At 35.9% G+C, this 24,428-nt stretch overlaps 1 protein-coding gene across 2 annotated transcripts in view; it reads right to left on the bottom strand.

Moving 5' to 3' along the window:
* The window catches only part of LOC139691440 (uncharacterized), a 32,929-nt gene extending 10,004 nt beyond the window's left edge, over window positions 1-22,925 (bottom strand). The window contains exons 1-10 of one of the 2 annotated variants that reach the window (XM_071589256.1): window positions 22,771-22,925; window positions 22,648-22,693; window positions 22,304-22,574; window positions 22,008-22,186; window positions 7,707-7,818; window positions 5,978-6,049; window positions 5,836-5,895; window positions 5,644-5,725; window positions 5,240-5,392; window positions 3,852-3,988 (exon numbers count right to left, since the gene is read on the bottom strand). In XM_071589256.1, the coding sequence (XP_071445357.1) occupies window positions 3,852-3,988; window positions 5,240-5,392; window positions 5,644-5,725; window positions 5,836-5,895; window positions 5,978-6,049; window positions 7,707-7,818; window positions 22,008-22,129 (738 nt within the window). In that variant the 5' untranslated portion in view covers window positions 22,130-22,186; window positions 22,304-22,574; window positions 22,648-22,693; window positions 22,771-22,925. Of the gene's footprint in view, window positions 1-3,851; window positions 3,989-5,239; window positions 5,393-5,643; window positions 5,726-5,835; window positions 5,896-5,977; window positions 6,050-7,706; window positions 7,819-15,848; window positions 16,068-22,007; window positions 22,187-22,303; window positions 22,575-22,647; window positions 22,694-22,770 lie in introns of those variants that run through there. The other variant, XM_071589257.1, reaches the window with a different exon arrangement.
* Window positions 22,926-24,428: the final 1,503 nt, after the last annotated feature.

Genomic DNA, 24,428 nt, shown 5'->3' with positions numbered 1-24,428 from the left:
CACACACGCACTTGCACACACTGGCACACACACACTCGCACACACACACTCGCACACACACACTCGCACACACACACTCGCACACACACACTCGCACACACACACACTCGCACACACACACACTCGCACACACACACACTCGCACACACACTCGCGCACACACAAACACACTAGCGCGCACACGCACTCGCACGCACGCACTCGCACACACTCGCGCACGCACCAATTGGTACACACACGCACTCGCACACACACGGACACACACATACATGGACACACACACTCACACACTCGCACTCAGACACACACACACACACTCGCACACACACTTACACTGCATATGCACTCCTGCATTCTGAAAATTGCAGGAAGAAGCAAGGGACCAAGGGACGGAAGACCAGACGCTGCCTAGCAGACTACTTAAAATGCCAAAAATGAGAAACATGTTCTATGTGGATATCTTAAAGAAGGTGAAGGAAGGCCTACCCAAGGATAATGCAGAGGGTTCCATTGTAAAAGTACGACAAAGGAAAACAGATCTGCCTATGATAGTCTTAAATCGGGAGATAAGGGACAAAATTCATACCAGGATGGCCGTTATGTTAAGAGAAGAAGCAACTCATGAGGCTGACCTGGAAATCAATATCCTTGAGGAAACAACTACTTTCAGACACTCTCCCGTGGCCATTGCAGGAGACTTCCACGCTTGGGCAGTATACTGGGGAAGCAAGGTGACGAACCCAAAAGGCCAGGCGCTTCTAGAAGTATTCACCAGCCTAGATTTAGTGTTGCTTAACACAGGGAACAAATGGACCTTTGATAAAGGAGGCATAGGCCCGATTGTTGACTTCACCTTCGTCAGTCAATGTCTCGCTTCAGATAATGACAATGCCCAGGAGGTAACGGACATCTTGCAACTCAGTGATCTCCATCTGATCAGTTGGGAGATGTTTACCGCCAAGTCATGGAGAGCGCCACCTCCTCCAAAGATGATCATGGTTTGATGGAAGGTCAATGCTTTTGACCGCAAACATTTTACAGCAGCACTGGAGAAAAGGCCAGTCATTGCAATAAATGCGACCGAACAGGTGAAGGCGGCTATAAGTTGGATAACCAAGGCATGTGACCTAACAATTGCCCCGGAAAGGAAAACGTTATCGACAATTACCTGTATACTGGTGGAATGACACAATATCTACATTTTGTTGAGAATGCATTCGAACAAGAGGACAGGCTAAAAGGAATAGGCATAGGCCCAATTACCTCGAGCTGGAAAAGATCTACTAAGATGCCCGGGGTAAGCTGGCTAAGGTGATCAAGACCAGCAAGAAGAAATGTTGGGAGGAGCTTCTAAAAGAGGGCAATAGTGATCAATAGGGTAGACCAAACAAAGTAATAATGAAAAGGTAAAAGATCTAGTCAATGTGCCCTCACCCACATGCGTGATCAAGCTATAAAATCTCGTGACAGGGCTGTTTCCACAGCAACCGAATTTCAACAACCTGACTGAGCAATGTGATGAGAATAATATACTGGCAGAGACACTCCAGGAATTAAAGGGAGCGAGTTGGGATCTTGAAAGCCCCCGGGCTAAATGGCATCCCCAACATTGCATTGAAAGCAGCCATCAAAGAAGTTCCTCTCTATGTACAACAGGTGCATGAGGGAAGGAACTTTTCCCACTCAGTGGAAATGGCAGAGACTAGTTCTCCTCCCTAAAAGAAAGAAGCCACCAGACGAACTGTCATCCACTCTGCATGCTAGATACGGCAGGAAAAATTTTCGAGCAAATATTCTATGGGGAAAACAAAGAAGCATCGGAGAGACATCTATCCGACAATCAGTTTGGATTGCGAAAAAACCGTTACACTCTCGAAGCCATCAGTCTTGTCGTTAATAAGGCAAGAGAGGCAATAGCTGGTGAAAGGTGGAAGAATGGTGAGAAACAGTACTGCCTGATAGTGACATTAAGTATCAAAAATGCATTCAACTCGGCCAGAAGGGATCATATTATGGAGGCGCTCTCCGAAATGGGTGTCCCTGGATACATACGGAAAATGGTGAGAAGCTATTTCAAAGACTGAATTCTGAGGTATGACACCAATGAAGGTCCTAAGCAGTATCATGTAACCTGAGGAGTTCCACAAGGCTGGGTGCTTGGACCACTGCTTTGGAACATCATGTATGATGAGCTGCTGAGAATTTAAGGCCCCAGAGCAGTGACAAATGTGGCGTTCGCTGATGGCATCGCAATGGTCATTGTGGCAAAGCATCTGGATGAAGTCACCCACCTCTTCTATGTTTCCTTTCAGATGTGTACAGAAAGGATGGAGCAAATAGGATTAGAGCTGGCCAAACAGAAAACGGTAACAGTCCTAGTCACCAGCAGGAAGACCCTGGAGACCATAACTTTAACTCTGATGTGGGAGAACATCGAATTGTCACCCAGTCATCTTTTTGACGTGCAGATTGACTCGCATCTGAACTTCAAAGCACAGGTAAAGAGTGCAAGCACAAAAGCAGCTGCAGTTGGGAAGGCCCTCTCATGGCATAAGCCCAATGTCGGAAGTCCAAAGCAGAAGAGGAGAGCACTCCTGATGTCAGTCACCACATTTGTCATGATTTATGGCATTGCCATTTTGGCCGACACACTCGCAACCCAGCGCACGCATAAGAAAGTGACGCCCATGTATCGGCTAAGTGCCCTACGAGTAGCAAGTGGATGCTGCATGGTGTCCAAGGAAACAGTAGAAGTCATCTCAGGGCTTCTGCCAATTGAAATACTAGCGGAAGAACGGAAGAAGATCTTCAAACGAAAGAAAGCTCTACGAGACCTGAAAGACAAGAAAAAAAGAGGACCTGAAAACTGAAGAATGTAAAAGGTGTTTAGAACGGTGGCAGAAAAGTTGGGATGACTCAACTAGATAGGTAGATGGACGCACTGGTTGATTCTCCAAGTTGACGAGTGACTGAATCGCAGTCAAGGTGAGGTCAACTATTACCTGACACAGATGCTATCAGGCCAGGGGTGCTACCGAGGCTACCTCTACAAATTCAAGCATGAGGAGTCCCCAGAGTGTCCATCCTGTGTAGGAGTTGACGAAAATGAGGGTCATGTGTTCTCCAAGCGCTCTAGACATGATGAAGTTAGGAAAGAGCTAGAAATGACAAACAGTACAACTCCAGAAAGTTTGACGGTGATGATTATGTCATCAAAGGAGAGGAGGTGTGGGGAGCAGTCTATATCTATGCATTGAATGTTCTAAAGGACCTACAAATCGAAGAGCAGGAGAGAAAGAAGAATGAAGATAGATGAAAGAAGATGGAATATAAGGGAGAGAAGATTAGATGAAAGAATAGTATAAGAGGAAAAACCAGAAGAAAGAAGAGCACCCTCAATGCCTAATCTTGCCGCCAACATTATGGCAAGGAGGGGGGAGTAAGGATGCTGCTAAACAGATGAAAGAGCTAGCAATAGCTACATTTATTCAAATATTTATTTGGTAGTTTTGTCCATCCAAAACCTACCTTCACCAGTAGATTGCCTTATAATAATAACATTGCTCATTTCACATTTTACTTAAGACATAATTAAATCTGACTTTCAATTTTTCAACAAAATATTTTCAATCTCTAACACAATAAATAGACAAATGTTTCATTATTTCCTGTAGGTATAATGTCATGAGTTGTAGCTTCTCTAATGCCAAATTATTGTTGGTATTCTATCTGTTAAGGTAGGTCCAGGATGGACACATTTAAGAATGGTACGAAAATACATTTCCTTTTTATCCTATACTTATGTTTCTGAGTGCATTCAGTATCAGTGCTATAAGTACGTTAAAACCTACCTGAATATTATCTAATCGCTCCATGAGTCTTCTAAAAGTGGACATTGTTTTCATGAAATCAAAACAGTCACGTGGATACAGCAACAGCAAATTCACATCATTATCCCGTGGTTTTACGGATAAGTATTCCATATTAACTGAAAATACAACAATGTACAATTTATATATATTGAATGCAAAAACATTATGGAGATAATCTTATATTACTTAGGTTGGTGAATTAACTATGTGCAAAAATGAAGAATACAAGAGCAATTTACAAGTATATGCTGTTATTTAATTTACTAAATGTGCTCCAAAACCACCCTGTGTCTTAAGGACCAAGGGTATATGGGTATGACTTTATCCTCTAAGTCACAAACCGATTCACAAGGAAAATTACTTTAAATTCAGTATCGTTCCCTCATCAGGCACAGAAAAAGGTCATCTATATTACAAAATTCAATAATAACACTGTTTTCCTTCAAAGTATTTCCTGAAAAAACCTAAATAAACTATAAATGTAGGCCATTTAGTTTTTTCTTGCATGTGGTGCTGCTGCAAAACTTATAAACATTCAGTTACTGAGGATGTCGCCCCTCTGCTTGAAAATTCCATCTATTGCGTTCAACTCTGAGCCTACAGGCACTCAACTGTAAGAAGTATGATAGTGTCTTTCATTGCATAATACACACCTTTCTATTCAGTATGCATATATGCTTTTACATACAGAAAATGAGTGTTACATAAGAAGTTAAAATATGAAGAGTAGGGAAAGGCACTCTGGCCCACTTCAAACTGAGAAGACGATATAACAATAAGAGGATTATGACAAATAATACTGATTGAAATAATGAGGCGAAGATAGTTAATGTTGATTGGTTGAATAACAAACCATGTGTTTGCTCACCTTAAAGGAGACTAAGTCTCGAGCCTTATGAAGTCGAGGGAAACAAAAAAGGAAAGTACGGATAAAATTAAATTGTTTACATTTAAACAGTAAATACTGCTGAGAACTGTTGATTTTGTGGAATCCAAGACTTTTATCAAAGTCTTCTACATATTTCAAATATGTATTTTTTAAAAGTATATCGAAGTTTCAAACCATTTAATTAAGATTGTTATTTGATTAAAATTTTGAAGCACTGGGAAGAGAGTACCACCATTGATTTGCAAAACTGATAATTTGCAGACAGATAGTAGAGACTTTACTATATGCCCATTTATAATTTCTTTGTTGCCATGGCATAGTTTATTGCATGGCATAACTATTCATTGCACTTTTTAAAATGTATTACATTTAGTGTCAGCAGTTTTTGGGCCATTTAGGTATTACCATGGAACACTGGGAATTGATTGCCCTTTCCTTAGCTATCTTACTTTGAGCAATGTATTTCTCTATGACGTACCTGAAGTTTGTGGTTGCTTTTGTCTTCTGATTATAAGCAGAATACCTATTATTATTGCATGAACTCCAATAATTATAATAACTATGATCACAATCTTCCATGTGGGAGCACCACTACCCACAGATACAACTGGTATATCATCAGTTTCAATACCTACAAAAAATATGAATCATTTAGATGAATACATTTTTTTTGTACAAAATACAAGTTTTTTGCTATCTAATTATTTTCGACATGAATTCAAAAGTGTATTCAGATGAACAAAATTGGTTCAACAAAATATTTCCATGGTTTCATTTGATACGCAGAGATAAAATACAATGAAAGTTAATTTTTAAACTCTAGAAAATTGATGAATATTGAACCTAGCTATATTTGACTAACCAAGAGCTATGAATATTTACCAAAAGTGTCGTATGTCCAAATGCAGTGACCAGATTCTGTCCATATGCTATCAGCTAAACATCGATCAGCATTGGCTATAACCTAAGACATGTAATTTCACAGAATTAACATATGAAATATTAACATATTAACACATGAAAACATATGAAAATATAATGTAAAATTGAAATGAAATATATATAAATTCTTACTGTGATGGAATAATTCCCAGTTGGAACTTTTTCACAAATCAATGATGCATATTGTATACCCTGAAATTTAAAGTTTTAAATATTTCATCATGTTTATTTATTGCAACAAACTGAATACATAGCCTCAAGGCACATAACTTACATTATGCTGGCATGCTCCATTCCACTGATCCTTAACTCTTAAATCTGGGTTGGATTCTGTTCCTTCATTTACCTATTGAAAAACAAAGACAAAACATATCAATCAACAGTAGTGCAATGTAGTCTTATGTCTCTCATGTTCCTCATAAAACCGCTATGATATGGGATGCGATATGGGATGAGAATAAATGTAATGTTTCTAAACCATTCAGTATTATTTCTGATTCACAATGTGGTTATCAGAAAAAAAGATGCATAGGGTCAGCACTCATGAATGCTTTCAATTTCACAACCTATTCCCAAGATAAACATAATTTAGTTCTTGCTATGTTCCTGGACTTAATTCATGCCTTTGATCTCATCCACCATCCTCTCCTTATGAGTAAAGCCGAAAGAGAGAACGTCAGAGGCATGACCTTGCAATTGTTAAGATCTTATTTATTTGGAAGTTGATAGATGATGCAAATAACATCGGCAAATGTAAAATGTACATTAGATTCCCATCCTATTAGGATGAGAGATCCTAATGACTCAATATTGGGACCTATTTTACTGTTGTGATTTTTTTCATTTCCAATCATTAATAAATAAAAATGACCAAAGTATAAGTTGATAAGATATCCTGATGATTTAAACTTTATAATTTTGGAGAAAATTATTCAAAAACTTCTTGATAAAACGAAAAGCTGTCCAGCACCAGTGTTAAAGCAACAAACATTAAATTAGAAAAAGACACAGGCGCTCCCATTTCACAGTGCAATATTGCAGGAGGATATTAATTTAAATCTCACCAATGAGAGAATTATTTTTATATCCAATACAACATTTTTATTTCTACATTTTCAACAAACTGATTTGTGGAATATTCATTCTGATAATTTTTGTACTGAACTTCACACCAAGATTTACACTAGGCAGTTCCTGCTCTCTAGAGGCATTTCAACTGATGTATTATCCCTCTTTTATCTCCAGGGCATCATCTGGAATAGTACGGGGCTAAGGAACTCCAAACTGTGAAAGAGGCCAAGCATACATCATGGAAGAAGAATGGGTTCACCCTAAGCTACGGAATACCATTTGCTGAGGTCTGGGCTAAAATCAATAAAATAAAGGGTCTATGCCACTCATCTTCCATCTCCTGTTCTGGAGATATCAGTATGCATGATGCATGAAGTTTTCTTATTCAAAAAAGTAATCCAATGCAGACATTGTCCTCCTTAAAAGGCACCATGTAGGTCCTTATCCAAAAATTAAATGTCCTTAACATTCCATCTATGTATATTTTTGCCTTATGTCTTAATAAAAAGTAATATCCATTTCTTTCATGTTATTCATTCATATTCAACAAGAAATCATCACTAACTCAACACAAGCTATCATAAATCAGCAAATAGGCATAAAAGCCTAATGGCAATGGAAGTCAGATTTCAAAACACATTCCCAGACTCATTTAAAATGGCTGATAAGTTAAGTAGTTTCAAATTCAAACCCAAAAAATCTACATATGACACAATTTTATTATTCACTGAATGAATTTTCAAATGACAAGCAATTGTAGTGAATTGTTTCTATTACATAATTCAAAGTATGTTTTTTAAGCATTATTTGCAGTGTAGAAATGTGTACATATTTTGTACTTTTCTTTCTCCTAGATGACTCAATACCTAGCTACATGGCATGCATGGTCAGAGGCCAATATAAACATTAAGTAAAACAAATTCTATGCTTACCAAAGTACATGCTGATAGTCCATGTTCATGACCAATGGAAGTTTTAATATTCACTTCTATACGCATCATCTCATAAGTGAAGTTAGGAAAGATGTCAATTCTCAATTGCTTCCTGAAAACAAATAAATAATACATCTAGATAATAAAAACACCACACAACACAAGGAAATGTCTTAAAAAATTGTCAGCAACATATAACAGGCACATTTAGTAAAAATTGAATTCATGTATTAAGAACTTTCCATTCAAATTTTAAGTCACTATCTTTTTATTCATTCATACTTATGGTTAATTTCACTGAACACAAATTGCAGAAGAATAAATAACAAAAGACTCAAATATATTCTTTGATTAATGGAAATATTGAACTCACAGGAAATTGACAGCACTTTTTCAAACAGGATAATTACTGCAAATGCTAGTATAATTATGCAATACATAAATAGCAAGGACAATCAAGAAATAATATTTTAGGATTTGTAAGTATGGTGAAAACTATTAACATAATGCCCGATTCATGCAAAAAAGGTCCATTTAATTCAAATAATGATATCATGAAACCATTTATGTAGTACTATGTACAAATAAAAGAACAAATAGTACCAATGACTGCATGCAAAAATGTAGTGACTTATGTAAGCTTCAATTATGTTTTTTTTATTTACTCGTCCAATGCTGAAAACCTTTCCAGCACCATCCATATTTGATTAGTGGGTCATCACTAGAATAATTTCAACAGCCGGTAATGACATTTTGGGTTATGCCCAATCCAAAAAATGTTAAGTCAGCTTTCAAAAAGTTCTAGAATAATAAACCTTACAATTGGAAAAATCAGAGATGGTAAATCACTAAGGGTATGGGAAATTTGTGGCATACCTTACTGTACAACATATCTGCCAAACTTTACGTCTACTTGGGAAATCTACATTACATAATGAAAAATGCTTAATCCCCTTCCTGATAACATTTAAGTCAACAACCACATCAAAAAAGATGAAGGAAGGTGTCACTGTGCTCAAGATTGAAATTCTTACAATGAATGCACTCACTCGGCCTCTAATAAGGCTGTAGAAATGAAATTGCGTGAGCAAATATCATGGTTACCACTCATATTATGAGACTGTTGACCTTCTCTTTTTTGGATAACCCTTTCAATTTATTTCATTAAATTACAAGCATATCCACATTTTAATTTGATGTAATCACATTTCTTGCTCATTTTTCCAACTACACATTTTATGTTTTTACACCATGCAGGGAACTAAACCTATTCCTAAGGATAATACACTGGAGACTTCAAACGCATTTCATGACACTGTTTGACTAAGGGGTTCTTGTGACCACCAGAAAAGAGAACATTTTCAGTATAGATTGACCTGCTGGCTAATTTGGAAGATGTGTAGCCAACTGCCCAATATTTTGGAATATTGACACACTTATGCAGCTGAAGATGCAGGGCTAACGTACTGGCTTCCCACCCTGAGGGCGCGGGTTCAAATCCCGGCGGTGTTGAATATTTTTCAGAGGTATCTCGATCCCTACTTGAGGTGCTTTGTGGAGGGCACTTTGAGTGAGTACGCCGTCCGTCGGATGGGACGTTAAGCCACGGACCCCTTGGCGCCTTTCGTAAAGAGTAGGCTAATGCCGACGCCGGGTTTCTCTCCACCCTTCATCCTTTCCTGTCCTTCCCCTATGGCGCAAATGACATTAGCTGTCGGTCGCCTCCCCTCAAAACTACTACTACTACTGAAGATGCATCTTCTGAATTCATTTCAACAGCAAGTAATTTGGAAATTTACCAAAATATTCTTCCTTTATGTTCTCATGTATTTAAAAGAATAATAATGTGTATCAATATATAGTTCAGCAGTGCAGTATATACCATGCAACAAGTCCATTTTAGTGAGATAAAATCTTAACTGTCAAGTAGTTCTCAAGAAACAATTCTTTTTGAATCTTTCTCAGTGGAACTCAATACAAGTAAGGCTAAATACCCTGCAATTGATAAGCATGGAGCTCAAAATAACCAATAAAATATATGACAAGGGTCAAAGTAGACTAGGCCACAATTGGAAAGCAAAACCCATTTTTGATATTTTAATTTACATTTCACAATAGCTATTAGCCCAAAATCTTCATCTGTATCTTACAATAAGGCACCAAGAAATCATATCCATACATTAATATATAGTGTCAGGGGTCATTTAAAGGCATTTAAACTCGAGGAATACAACATTAATTTTTAAGTTAATTTCCAACACTGAGATTTGGGAGCATATTTTCAATTTCACAAAATGCAAAACTAGTTCTTGTCTGTATATATATGTAAGGCAGTGATAAGCAAACCATGTAACAAAAAAATGTAATTTTTGCGCTGCCGTAATAAACTACATTGCTTCAAGGTCATTTCAAAAGTCAACATTATAAAACCATCAAAAGGCAGAAATGAAATCAAATATGTACATCGAATACTATTGTGCTTTTCTAATTCCGTTCCACCAAGACATCAATTACACCTCATTTTGATCAGGTGACTTCATTCAGAAGGTTTAACTTTGGAATACATTAATTCTCCAAAAGAAGAACTCCTGCCCATCCTCATTGTATGTTATTAATCTTTTACCATCCCTCAAACTTGATAAATTGTATTGAGCCAGATTAAATTATTCCCACTATTCATCTATGATTTACATCATCATAATTTTAAGGAAGCAATTTATTTTTACCAACCAATAAAATTAATATATTCTTTTTATCTCTGTTGGAAATGAACTTATTTTAATAATAACCTCATGCTTGCCAAGTTAGTCCAAGAAGTATTAAATGAGCTATCTCTTTACACATAGAAATGAAAATCCAATTATAATAATGGCACAAAAATAAGCCCAAAAAGTATCCATTCCTGTAATTGAATACCAACAAATATCCTGAATACTTGACACTTTGAAGTTCAAGAAAACTCTCCATTTAACCATTTCAGCTACTTTTAAATAGCATGACTACATGAGACAGTGAGTTCAATGAACCAGATGCCTAGAAACAGGGTTTTGCTTTGAGTTCTGAAGATACTGTTGCTTCAACACCAAAACCTAAAGGCAGCTAGTACTTCTCTGTGTGCACTTAGTTAGTAATTTTGATTTCCCTTGTGCATGGTAAGGAGATTTGGTAACACATATGAGTTCACTTTGAAGTTGGGAGGAGGGGGACACCCACTAAGCTTAAACACACTGATAATAGGACGTGAAACAGTATGTTTATGCCAAGAAGAGCAGCAAGTTGTGAAATGTGTGGAAGCAAAAGATAAATCATATAAAATATTTGTTTTGTGTGCTATATACCCATTCTTTGGTTTTGGATTTGAAATAAATAGGTCAATTCAGGTTTACTCAATAATCCCATCAAAAAATAACCTAAGGTGATGTTGCTAAGTGACTTATGTCAACATATTAAAGGAATTTCAAAGCTTTTAAAATTTTGGCAGGAGCATACAAACACATGAATGCCAGTGGCCTACTTTCAGAATTAGGTTAAAGTTTCTTAAGTCCTAAGAAGGCCTGAGTTTCACGAATGTCGGAATTCATTTTCATATCAATTATATTGCTTAAATACCTGCCAGTTAATGTCTTCAAATTTCTTCAAAGTCTTTTGGATCCTGATATTTTTTGAAAATGATTACATATGCACTGAGACTTTTCATTAGCAAACTTTTTAATTTCACCTGCTGCCCAATAGATTAAAAATTTTTGCAAATCATTGAATTTAAATTTCTTTACTGAAATTTTTCAAGGGCATGTTTAAACACACTGGCAAATGTGCACTAACAAATATGCAACAATGCAAACAAATATTGAAGCGGCGAACAGAGTAATATATCCATAAAATCTTTATCACTGCCAAGACAGTGTTTCCTTGAGAGGAAGGTGCATTCCTAAAGTTTAAAAATCTGGAAAATAGAATTGAATTTGATACAGATGCATATTATTATTCTTCTCAGCATGCATGATTTTATGTTCAGAAATAAAATTTCCAAAGAAAAACTACACTACTAGTTACACGCAAAGAATGGCCTATGTGGCAACTGTCACATTTCATAGCGCCAGTTCAAATATTTGTACAGAAGAAAAATTCCCTCAAGACACATGAAACAGTAATATACAGTTAGTATTGGCCACGAAATTTAGATTAGAGGCAAGCAAAAGAAATAATAATTACAGTTAATTTATTTGAATAATTTAATGATAATATTTCTGTTGATGATATGACGTGACGCAACAAGCAACATAGAAGGTTTGTATGAAAAGTATTGGTAGAAATTTTTTCCTGATGAGACCGTATGTTACAGCGTGCAGGCTTTGTGGTGGGGGGTCTCATCTTTAACACATGCCAAGCACCGATTACCTGTAAGCATTCATTCAGGCTAGATCATATTTTTAGTGGACCCTTTCAAGCGATTCAGTGGAATTTCAAAATGCAGGGAACGATTGAACAGCGGTAGGCCATCCAATTTTTTGTTGGACTGGGAAAATTGGGTACAGAGATGTTGCGCATGATTCCTCAAGTGTTCAAGGATGAAATCATGTCACAAACTGCAATTTTTAATTGACACATGCTCTTCAAAGATGGCCAAAAGTGCATGGAGGACAATCCCCACACTGGACAACCATTGACATCAACAACTGACAACAACATGAAACGTTTGCATTAAGTACTAAATTCAGACATTTGGTTTAGCATGCACATGATTGCAGATCATATTGGCAGTAAAAAGATGACACTGCACAACATTATCACTGAAAATTTGGTGATGCGAAAGATCTGCAATAAACTTGTCCTGCAGGTTTTGATGGATGACCAAGAGCAGAATTGTGAGGGTCTGCTTGCGAAGACCTTCTGAAATGGCATCACAATAATTCCCCAACTCCCTTACAGTTCTGGCTCAGCACCAGCAGACTATTTCCCATTCCCAAAATTGAAATCCTCCCACAAACGACCCCACCATGGGACCTTAAGTGCTGTCAACGAAGCTTGCATGCATACCCTTAAGAATCCTCCTGAATCCGGCAACCAGGTATCATTCGAATCATTAAAAAGCTGCTGGCAAAAGAGTGTTGTCACTCAAGGGATGTACTTTGAAGAATTTTGATGCAATGAAGCCATTGCTGAAAGAAATTGATTCTTCCAAATCTTTTCCCAATACTTTTTATATAAACCTTGAACAACCAAAAATTACATCAAATAAGGTCTTTAAGGTGGTTCTCACATGCCATAGCAATCATGATTTTCTAGAAATTCACAGGTCAAAATAAATTTTTTTTTTCGCTGCTTGTGGTTAATGAAAAGTGGGGAAAAGAAAGTACTGCATATACTATTATTACCATTCACATTCACCTACAAATATGAATAACATGATCATAAATTCACCATGATATAATTTTATAGGCTTTGTTGGAAGTATAAATGATATGCAGTACGTGTAAGAGTTCTTAAATTATAATTTTACTCCATTAAGTAATATTTCTACTGACATTCCCAAGTAGTAGCTAATAAAGATAAGCTTGATGTTCAAGCCCACAAGAAGTCACTGGTACTCAATCCAATAAATCAGAAAAAAAATGAGAATGAAGAAATATCCTGATGAGAGATGATAAGCAAAGGGAGATATGGAAGGGAGTTTGACGAATGTGACTTAGGAACAAGAAACAATGGCAAGTAGAAAATGATTGAGCTGAAAGAAATGAAGTCAAATCAAGCAAATGAGGTCAAAATAAAAATGTGGAGGCATGCAGATTTTACCGAGACAGTAAAAGTATAAAAAAAGGTCATACTTTATTAGACAGAAGTATTGAAAATTAAGGAAAAACCACGTATACTTTTTGAGGGAAGAAGACAAAAAAGAACCAAAGTTATCCATAGAACCAAATAAGATTACGATGGACATACAAATGAAGGAAATACGGGATAGCTACCATTTAGCTAATGCATGCAAAATAAGTCTTTATAAAAAGGGAACTGTTAAAGGTTATGCTCAGCAAAGACACGACGATAATGTTAGCAAAGAGTCAACTGTGTAACTTCTGAAACCTGTGGCAAGAGAATAACCCTTGTGAGGCTTAACAAGTGAGACAACACAGAAGTGAAATAATGAAATGGGTAGATTAACAATGAAGTAATATATTAAGGCAGGAAAAAAAGCACCAACATAAAACTGAAAGAAAAAAAAGTTGATAAAGTGGCAGTGGATGGGAAAATGTTAGGCAGGTGGAGAAGAAGAAGAAATAAATACGATTTTTGGGTAGTGTAATGAGCATATAGTTATCAGAGTGATATCTTCGGATGCTTCCAGGTAAATCCAACTTTTTTTGTGGTTACCAGAATTTTCTAACAGAGGCCTTGACAGTACTCGCTAATAAGCAAAAATAATTTATCTGAATAGCTCACCATAGTTGCATCATGACTGTGATAGATCTATGTGATCATATGCCAATAATGAAATGTATTGTCTCCGGCATAACTTTATGGAATTGACACAACATATTGAAATGATTTCAATACATCAATAACGTTTCAGTTTGTAGTATTTTATTACTTTTAGTGTTAATTTTCAATAAAAACACAGGATCCATTGGTAATTCAGCTACTGCTAGGAACTCATGGTCAACATTTTATGTGCCAGCATGCCTGCTCTAAAGTGAATTGTTTATTGGATAATTGAGCCAAAACATTATTAATTTATTGTGAAGAACTTAAGAAAAACAATTGCCATTGCATACAATGGAACTGCTGTTGGGAAGTTATCATTTATTTATCTATAAAAAAATAACAATATGTCTTAAAAGTGGGTATTAACTAAAAGAGAATTATATATTTTTCATAATGATGACAAAAATAAATGTTTTCCTATATACTATCATCAATTAACAATGGTAAGCTAAGTAATTAAGGGGATGTACAAGTACCTCACTTTTGAAAAATCTATTTTTCTTGCATTTTCTTTAATTATATGAGTTATTGAATATTTCCTTTTATTTCATGGTGCAATTCCCATTACTTGCAAATGTATAAGTGCTTCATGCGGCTGCTTTCAAGGTCAACTACAGCAGCTAGAACTCTCCATTTCTATGTAATATGGCTCAGCTGTTATCTTTGTGAGTGGAACTGGTATTTATGTTTATCAATGCTTCTTTTGCCTATTCTGCTCAGGAGCATACCTGTAGCTACATGTTCAACACATCTCGACAGAGAGTTACTACATATTTAGATTTCAAAGTAACAGCATATTCATTTGAGTTAATGAAAAATTTTTATAAAATATATAAAACTTCTCAGTGAAAATTGAGTATATTTTGGTCTGATGGAAGTAAAAAAAGGAAATTATGGAAATCGTTTTACGGGTGGTTTCCTTCAAAAATGAGTATGAAAACCATCCATTAAATATGTAAGTATCCATTCAGCATGTACATTTATTTAGACCAACACAGAGCCTCTGAGGGCTGGAGAGAGGAAAGGCTTATTTTTTTACTAAAGGATAATGGGTTAATTCATTGAATCATGTATAAGTTGTTTAGGGATTCAAAATTTCATCCAAGTATATAACTGAAGGATAAAAAAACTTACAGGAGATGGTCTTTACTTAAAGGTGACTAAAATTAGGCATGGATTCTTGGATACTGGAAGTCCACCTCAAATATCAAATTAACTATGAAAGCTACACTAAAGCATTAAAAATGTTTACATTCAACTACAAAATCATATTTCAGCATGAATGCACCTATAAACTAACTTAAACCCTAGTATTACTAAGTAGTGTAACTAAGCAGAGGCACACAACATTCAATATTTGATTTCCCATCACATGCACACAATCAAAGTTAATACATAACATACATTGAAAACATAAGCATACATATATTGCTTATCCGCAAGACATTAATGTAGCGAATTTTATTATGCAATGAACTCATATATAAAAAGAAAAAATAAATACTCTGCATTAAAGAGTCTCGTGACTTAAAATTATTGTTTTTACTTTTAAATGAAATTTTATTTCTAAGAAAGATCTTTAAATAGCCCATGAATTTTTATATATACATATTTACTCTGATGTACAACTGAAATACTAATATTTTTTGGTAAGTTTAATACCTGGAATAATGATAACTTAGGCAACGTTGAGCATGTCCAAAGGTAATTTAGGTGAAACAGCATTGTCACAAAATCTGTTAATAAGCTTATATTGACTGTCTTCACTGTTGCATCAGTCAGCATTTCACAATTTATCAGCCCTTGATTTTATAAATATGATTAACCATTGTAGTTGCCTTTGATTTCAATGAAGACAAAGCAAGAGGAGCATAGATTTTCCTACAATAGAAAACACAGGAAGAATTAAACATCACGTATCACAACAAAATAGAACAAAAAATAAGAAAAAAATAAACAAAAAAAGAAAAATATGCAAAATAAAAATACTTCAAAACACACAATCACGCAAAAAACATACTAATAAAAACATATAATAGCAAAAACAACACCAAAACATGATAGCATCAGTGCAACATTAATTAAGAATGGACATTTGATTACTGGTTTAATAGCAAACATATGTCTGTCCAAATAATGTCCCTAAATCAAAATTATATTGATTTAACTGAAAAAAATTCCAACAATTATATCAATGCGCAAGTTATTCTACAATTACACTCATCATTTCAAAGTATAAATCTTGGGTGTTAAATGAGAGTTTTTTTAATTTCATGCAGTCAGAAATATTAAATTTAGACCACCTTTAATTTTAACTAGTTTAAGAGCAGCATAAGACATTTACAGCCATTTTGCAATTTTAAGTCATTATAGGAGGTACATTAATAGTAAACTGTAGGTGTTTAATTATCTTATAATGAAAGCCTCTCTCTCCTCTTGACTATCAGAACTAATGTTACGACAAATCAATAGCTATTATCATATCATATTCCAAGCATAATTTTGTTGATTCGTTAAGTTTCCGCATACGTTGTAGACATTTAAGTCAATCAGTTCACTGGTCTTGGATTTTTTCACTTATTCTACACATTAACCATTGCCTGGATAAAACAACAGTTCACTCCTTAAATAAGGTCAACTCAATCCACAAGACTTGAAAAGTAATTCATGGCAACATTTACATAGAAAACATTTTATAATAATCAATAATTATAACTTACTGAATTTAAATGCAGCCTACTGAATACATGTATGAGTGTAATTTGAAAAGTACTCAGAATGGAATAGAAATGAACAACTTATATCAGAGAAACTTTTTTATTTTTCAATGTAGTCTCCCTCTATATGCACTTGGTCCAGCGATGTTCCAATGTCTTGATCCCATCTTGAAAATTAGATTCCTTCAGGCCTGCAAAATACTCGTCTACTTCAGCTGTTAGTTCTTTGTTAGAGGAGAATCTTGGTTCACCCAGGAAAATTTTGAGCTTGAGGAAGAGATGGAAATCCAATGAAGCCAATTCAGGCTAATAAGGTGGGTGTGGCAACAATTCATATCTTTGTTCATGTATTTTTGCCATGGCAATTACACTTGCATGTAGGCATCCATTGTCTTAATGAAAGATGACTTTCTTCCTTGCCAAACCTGGACTTTTTTAAATTATTTTTTCCTAAAGTTGGTCAAGGAGGTTATCATAGTATTATCCAGTAATTGTTTGACCAGTGGGAAGATTATCTATCAGTAGAATCCCTTCTGTATCCCAGAAAACTAAAGCCATTACCTTTCCAGCCGACTGTATTGCCTTTGCTTTCTTTAGTGGTGGTGAATCAACTTGTTTACACTGCTTTGACTGCTGTTTCGTCTCTGGAGTATAGGAGTAGGCCCAAGTTTCATCTGTGGTCACAAACAGGCACAAAAAAATCTTGTTGGTTGCTCTTAAAATGGGCAAAGCATTGTTTGGAAATTTAATTCAGATGCATTTGTGATCCCTCATCAATAGTCACAGCGGGGATCAGGATTGGTGCGGTGGCTAACTTACTGGCTTCCCACCTAGAGGGCCCAGGTTCAAATCACGGTGGTGTTGAATATTTTTCAGTGGTATCTCGATCCCTACTTGAGGTGCTTTTTGGAGGGCACTTTGAGTGAGTACGCCGTCCGTCGGATGGGACGTTAAGCTGCCAACCCCTTGGCGCCTTTCGTAAAGAGTAGGCTAATGCTGACACCGGGTTTTTCTCCACCCTTCATCCTTTCCTGTCCATCCCTAATGGTGCAAATGACCTTAGCCGTTGGTCGCCTTCCCTAAATACTGCTACTAAGAGTAACAGCACCCATCTAGCAGATTATTTTCTCATACCCAGTTCCACTATTAAAATGTGATATGCCCATACAGATGACATCCCAACAGCTTCAGTGGTTTCTCACACTTTCAGTTAGTGATTTTCCATTACCATTTTATGCACTTGCAATAATTTCTGGGGTAGTGAGATATTTTAGCCCACCACTATGCAGATCATCATCTTAATTCTCCTGGCCAAACAAACGTGCATCCACCTGGCAACAGTTGAATATGAAGGAGCACAGCGTTCTGAAAGTTGGTTTGAATTTCCTTTGCTTTCATACCTTTCTTTACATAGTATTTAATCACTGTTCAAATCTCAATTTTTCCCATCTTTACAAATCACTACATGGGAAAAACAACAGAGAGGCGGTTGCACCACAGATTGTCCCACTTAGGTAGGTTTTCCTCCAATTAGGGCATGGATGCTTGCAATTTTATTTATTGTAATAAAAATAGATGGGAGAATGGACTATGTTGTCTTATGTTGCCTCAATAAGGTCAATATATAAATAAATGATTACTACTCGGGAAACTTGTTGCACTAGCACTGACATCTGGAGGTGATTGCAAGAACCTTTCAAACTACCTTCATACAAGACTAACTACGTATCAAGAAAAATACAAAATACTAAAAATATACTTCACTCGGATTCGATAAAAACAACTCCTAATCCCATATAAATGACTATTAACATCCACTAGCACACCTCAATGGAAATGATATTTTCTCTATCCCAACTTTGCTCTTGCTATATTTCTTTAGTTGTAAATTCAATACTGATTCCAAACAGTTACAACTGATTTAAAAGAAAAAATATCCTCGATCATTTCAAAACGCACATACAGTAAAAGTATATTATTTTATGAACTAAAGAAAATTTTAACGACATTAATGTCTAGTTTATCTTGTCTAGTTTTTAGCTGTTATTGTAACAGCTTGCTAATCATGCAATGACTCAATTTTATAACCAATTACCATCTCACACTTAGCATGATAAAAGAATCTTTAATTTGATAAAACAAAATATGAATTTACTAATCAATAATAATGCTTATTAAAATAAACTATTAGTGCTCTTTTAAACACCACAAGTGACTTGATACTGAGATTTACTCTCGTTAATATGGCATTCAGATGCTTTATTCTTTTCATCACCTTTTATCTTAGGAATGCCTGAGAGACAATCAATTCACTTAAGGCAAGCAAAATAAGAAATCTAAAGGGAATAACAGACTGAAATGCCAACGGAGTGATGCTGCTGAAGCTTTCAGTTCTTATATATTAATTTGCTTTATTTTACCCTTCCTAAGTTTCTGAGGTAGTCCATCAATGGTGACAGAAAAAAAATGAAATATTTGTTTGGCCTACCACTACATATACTTTTAATTGCTAAGGCCAACAAATAAGATTGTCAGTGTCATCAATAACCATTTATGGTGAGACATAGAAAATGGACTAAGAGTGACTAAGGTAGGTGTGAAAAAGGAATGGCAACTTATAGGGAGCCAGGCTCACAGGAGTATCTGCTGTCAATGAACCCCACAGGAACCTTTCCATATTGTCACATACCTTGGCTTTCGAGTGTCAAGAGATAACGCACTTTTTCTTCAAAATCTTGCACCAATCCAAAAAAAGGGAAAGTACTACACCCAACTGGTGCTACAGGTAATCATCAGCAGTGGATTCCTCAGGGGCCCGAAATCATGACTTGTCATTTCATGTTGACCCCCTACCCACTCCTGCATACTTGCATTTTCCTATATTTCACAATTGATGGCTACTGATAACACACAATTTTATTCCTTCCGATCATACACCCTCAGTCCTATTCAGAACCATTTCCAAAGGGTAACATGAGCAGTAAAAGTAATTAGATTCTCAGTGATGACTTGATTCAATAATATATATTAACTATGAACCAAAAATCTCTTAAAATCTTAAGTATGAACCAAAAATTTCTCTTAAATTTTAAAAGTACTTGACCATAACCCTTAAGGGAGGGCCAATAGTGGTGAACAAATTAACTTGACATTTGAATTATCTGCATAAATCAGTTAACATAAAAAAAGCTCTCCATAAAAGGGACATTTATCTACTCATCACATAAATTTTATATACATGGCTGAGAGGTCATAGACATTTTCAACAGAACTCAAAAGACAATTTTCAGCACTTTTACAGTGATACCCTTCCGGTTATTCCATATACATCTCTAACTCAAAAGGTCTTTCTTCTTGATTCTATTCTTAGCATATCTGTGATAATTTTGATCAATCAGCCAAGCTTTAAGGAGTACACTTATAGATGCCAGGTACCAAACAAATATTTTACTAAATGGATGTGGAACAGTAAGTTAACTATTTTAGCCTTAAATATAAATATTAACTAGATTGTCAAAAAATTAAAAAAAACCACTAACAAAACCAGGCCTATGGTGTCAACATCCAGTCTTTCTAAGTACACTATAAGCAGTAATGTACACAAACTTGGATTACATACCATGATTTTGGATTTGAAAATTAACACAAAATTGGCTGGAATAAGTGTGTCCTACACTTGCATGATGCAAAATAATTTTTCCCTACCTTTGTTGGCTCGATTTGTTAACATTTTGTTATATTTATAATTATGAAAGAGAAAAAAAAAGTATAAAAAGTCGAAAATTCATCAAACATTTACTTCAACTGACTAAAATACACTTTCCAACAAGTTACACGCGTACCATTGCATCACAACATAAATAACAAGTCTTAGCCCATCAGCAAGTGAATTAGCCAGTATATTATAGCATCACCAAACATTTTCCAAGAGCAGGTGGACTTTTTCCTGACTGTGCCCATGACATTAAATGGTCTCTGTCCCATCAGCAAAATATGCAAAGATCAACACTTAAGAAAAAATGATATCCAAGCAAAAACTCTCACTTGAGACTTTCCATTTATTATCAAATTCTCTTATTGCACAGTTTTTATTACTAATGTTATCTTTATTTCCCATTAAATCAATCAAATTTGAAGGGGATCAATCACCTATGTCTTTTAATTAGTCTATTAACTAAGTATTACTACAGGCAGAGAATAAGGGACCTAGTTTGTGATTTAATAGGAATCTTCACATTGGTGGGTGGAGTGTTGACCAGGAAAACTTATCTTTCTCATACCTCAGGAGTATTCACACTGAAGTTTTGTTCTGTAATCCCTAGCATTTTCACTGCTAGTGGTTTCAGATCATGGCATGACCATTACATCTGCATACAGAATATTCTGTTTCCTAGATTTAAAACCATAGCTATTTCATTTTGCCTGTGGTGGCCTTCAGACAACTCCATATGGCAATATGCTGATCTCTCTGGGTAAAATACATCTGGCAATATTTGTTTGCAATCTCTCATGGAAAGATACCCATACCCCAAATAAGGACAGCCAAGTACCCACCTATAAAAGCACTTAAACCATTAGATGCAAAGATATTTGAAATTGGTTCCATAACGTAAGTTTGTTTTCCATCTATAATTGTCATGGTTTCACCTTGAGTTAATGCTATAATTTTATTTTTTTACTATTTTTATTTTCTTAGTTACCTACAAGCCACCACTAGGGTGAGTGGCCAGGGGCGAAAACACACCAGACTGATTTTGAATAATATATGTGTATTTTTATTGGAAAAATGTGTATGTTAACAGATAATAAATTTTGGTTATTTCTCTGAGTAAATGGAGAAAAGTTGTGGTTCAAGTATTTAATAATTCAAATAGGAACTCCTAAGATATCCACTACTTCAGATGTCTTTGAAATTAAACCTATAATACGTGAAATCCATTTTCTGCAATGTCATTTAAGAGAAAATATTAACTGCCAACAGTAAACAAGGTTGAAATAAAGAAGTCATTAGCGATAGACTTTTTCATTAAATGTATGCCATAGATATAATTACTAAGGATAATATTTAAGCGTAGCAAAATATAGGAAACATATGCTCACTTACTCCTTCGAGGAATACGTAGAGCTAATACTTATTTCTCCTTTTATATCTGACTTGATGTAATTAGTTCTGATGTAATGAGGGCAACTTTCAAGATGGTTTAACGTAGTTCCATTTCTTCTCATTCCAATTCGCAGCTTGTAACAACCCGTAAACACATACTGAAAGTTCACCTCGCCATACTGTAATGACGAAGGTTTTGTTTAACAACACTGCCGAGAAAAACTTACCTTAAACTGACAAAATACTTATTATATGAATTATGGGAATAAAAATTTAAATCAAAAATGTTTTCTTACCTTCTCCCGGACGCTGCCATTACTCTCATTCTATATGATCTTTTGGAATGTATACCCCAACCATCAACCTTGGTTGAATTAACATTACAAAAGGTTTCATTAATAATGTTCTCATTGACCTGTAAAACTACGGTAAAAATATCAAGGTGACAACAAAAAGGCTGTGGAAATGCAGCTTTGACTCTGCCGTTTGATGGCTCAACACTGTAATTCACTTCTGGTGCATCATCACAGGTATAAAAGCAAGCAGACGGTGGCATTCCATTGCAACCTAAAATATAACATTTTAAAAGGTTATTAAGAATTAACTGAACCGATCTAGGAACATAGTAATTGGGACGCACCTTTAACATCCGCATTGCAAAATTCAATTCCAGTGGTTTGTAAAACCTAAAAGACAAAATAAATGATTATGGAATTATGGTAACATTCCCTGACAATATTTTCACGTGGTATGCCAAACTAACCTGATTTTGCTCACAAGAATTGAATCCCATCAAAAGAGAGAGCAATAAAGATAAGAAAATTGTGTACATGGCAGAGAAGGCATTTATGGTCAACATAATATATTCTGTGACATATGTACGGCCACTAGCAGTCACACCTCTTCGCAAGAGTTTAGTTTTCCTAAGCCACAAACATTAAAAAACCAGAAATATGATATATTAATGGTATACACACCGCATATTGACAGCACTTGATTCTTACAAAATATCTTACCATTCTTAAATCCACTAGATACTGATTCAGACCGATTTAACTGGAGAACGCAAAGACCCATTACTTTGGCCCACAAGCAACACCACCTAGCACAAAATTGTTCGATCACAACGCCGTTGAGGAAATAATGAACTATACTTTTAATCTAATCCTTTTTGAGCCATGCACTTAAGTCACCCAGAACTAACGCAAGGAGGGAATTAGGGCGAGTCAGCGTTCCTTTTTCATATCAGGGTCAATGTGGTCGTCTCATTACGGCGCACAATGCACTTAATCGTGATTTTAGCCTTTTTATCAGTGAGCACTTACCTTTAGCCTCCGAGCTGTTGTCATTCTTGGTAACGATGCTGGAGGAGGCTATCCTGAGATCTCAACACGAAGGACATACATTTGGACACTATATCTAACCATATTTCTAGGTTTGAATTGAAGCGTAAGCTTTCATTTGACAATTCACATCTATGCCATTTGTAAGAAAATTGCTTCTAGTGTTTCTTTGTAACGTAGATAAATGATATGATTTTCCTGGGCAATCTTATGCCAATCTACTCGTATTTTGCTGAAGGTCACCCTACCCAGTTACGTTTTTGGGGAACGGCTCATTATAGTCATTAGGTTAAAACGTTTGTCCTACCGAGGAATGATATCAAAAGAGCCTACTCGGCATCTTATTGTACTTGTGGTGGGCCATTTTTTAAATCTATGGCGATATCAGTTAATGGGAAAATTATAGGGATGCCACGAAATATAGATGAGATGATTAAGAAGTTAGTCTGGAGAGTGAAATGGAAAAAGGGAGAGAAGAGAGAAGAGAAAAAGAGCGACATTCAATGCCGTTTCACGGGCAAGGCCATTTTCATCAGACAAAAAAATTGATTACCAAACACAGTTATTTAATTATTGTTGTTAGTTATTCTCCCGGTTGAGGTAGGTTTTGGATGGCCACAGCCTATATTACGGTACAACGATACCTTTACTTGCCTCTCCTACTATCTCCGATACACATTCATCGGCACTTAGTGGAAGTGTACGGTGAGAAGTGTATGGACATAAAAAATGTACGGAAGTGGTGCAGGGAGTTTTTACATGGCCGGGAAAACGTCCACGATGAGCAGCGTTTGGAGCGGCCGAGTTTGCCGGAATCAACGGTGGCTCCAATTGACGAGATGGTGCGCAATAACCGGAGAATTACCCTTCATGAGATAAAGGAAGGCCTTAATAAAGAGAGTGGCTACTTCTACGTGCATAATATTGTATCGAAGGTCCTCGGTTACAACAAGGTGTCTCACCAAAGCAGTGTGTTTGCAAAATGACAATGCACGTCCACATGTGTCACATCAAACGACCACCCCACTCAATGAATTCGGCTGGGATATCATCGACCACCCGGACGTCCTTACGGCCC

This window comes from Hetaerina americana, unplaced genomic scaffold, assembly GCF_022747635.1.
Source record: "Hetaerina americana unplaced genomic scaffold, ioHetAmer1.1.p SCAF_35, whole genome shotgun sequence".
NCBI classification, from domain to species: domain Eukaryota; kingdom Metazoa; phylum Arthropoda; class Insecta; order Odonata; family Calopterygidae; genus Hetaerina; species Hetaerina americana.
Note: the sequence above shows the minus strand (reverse complement) of the source record. Positions and strands in the feature narration are given on the sequence as shown.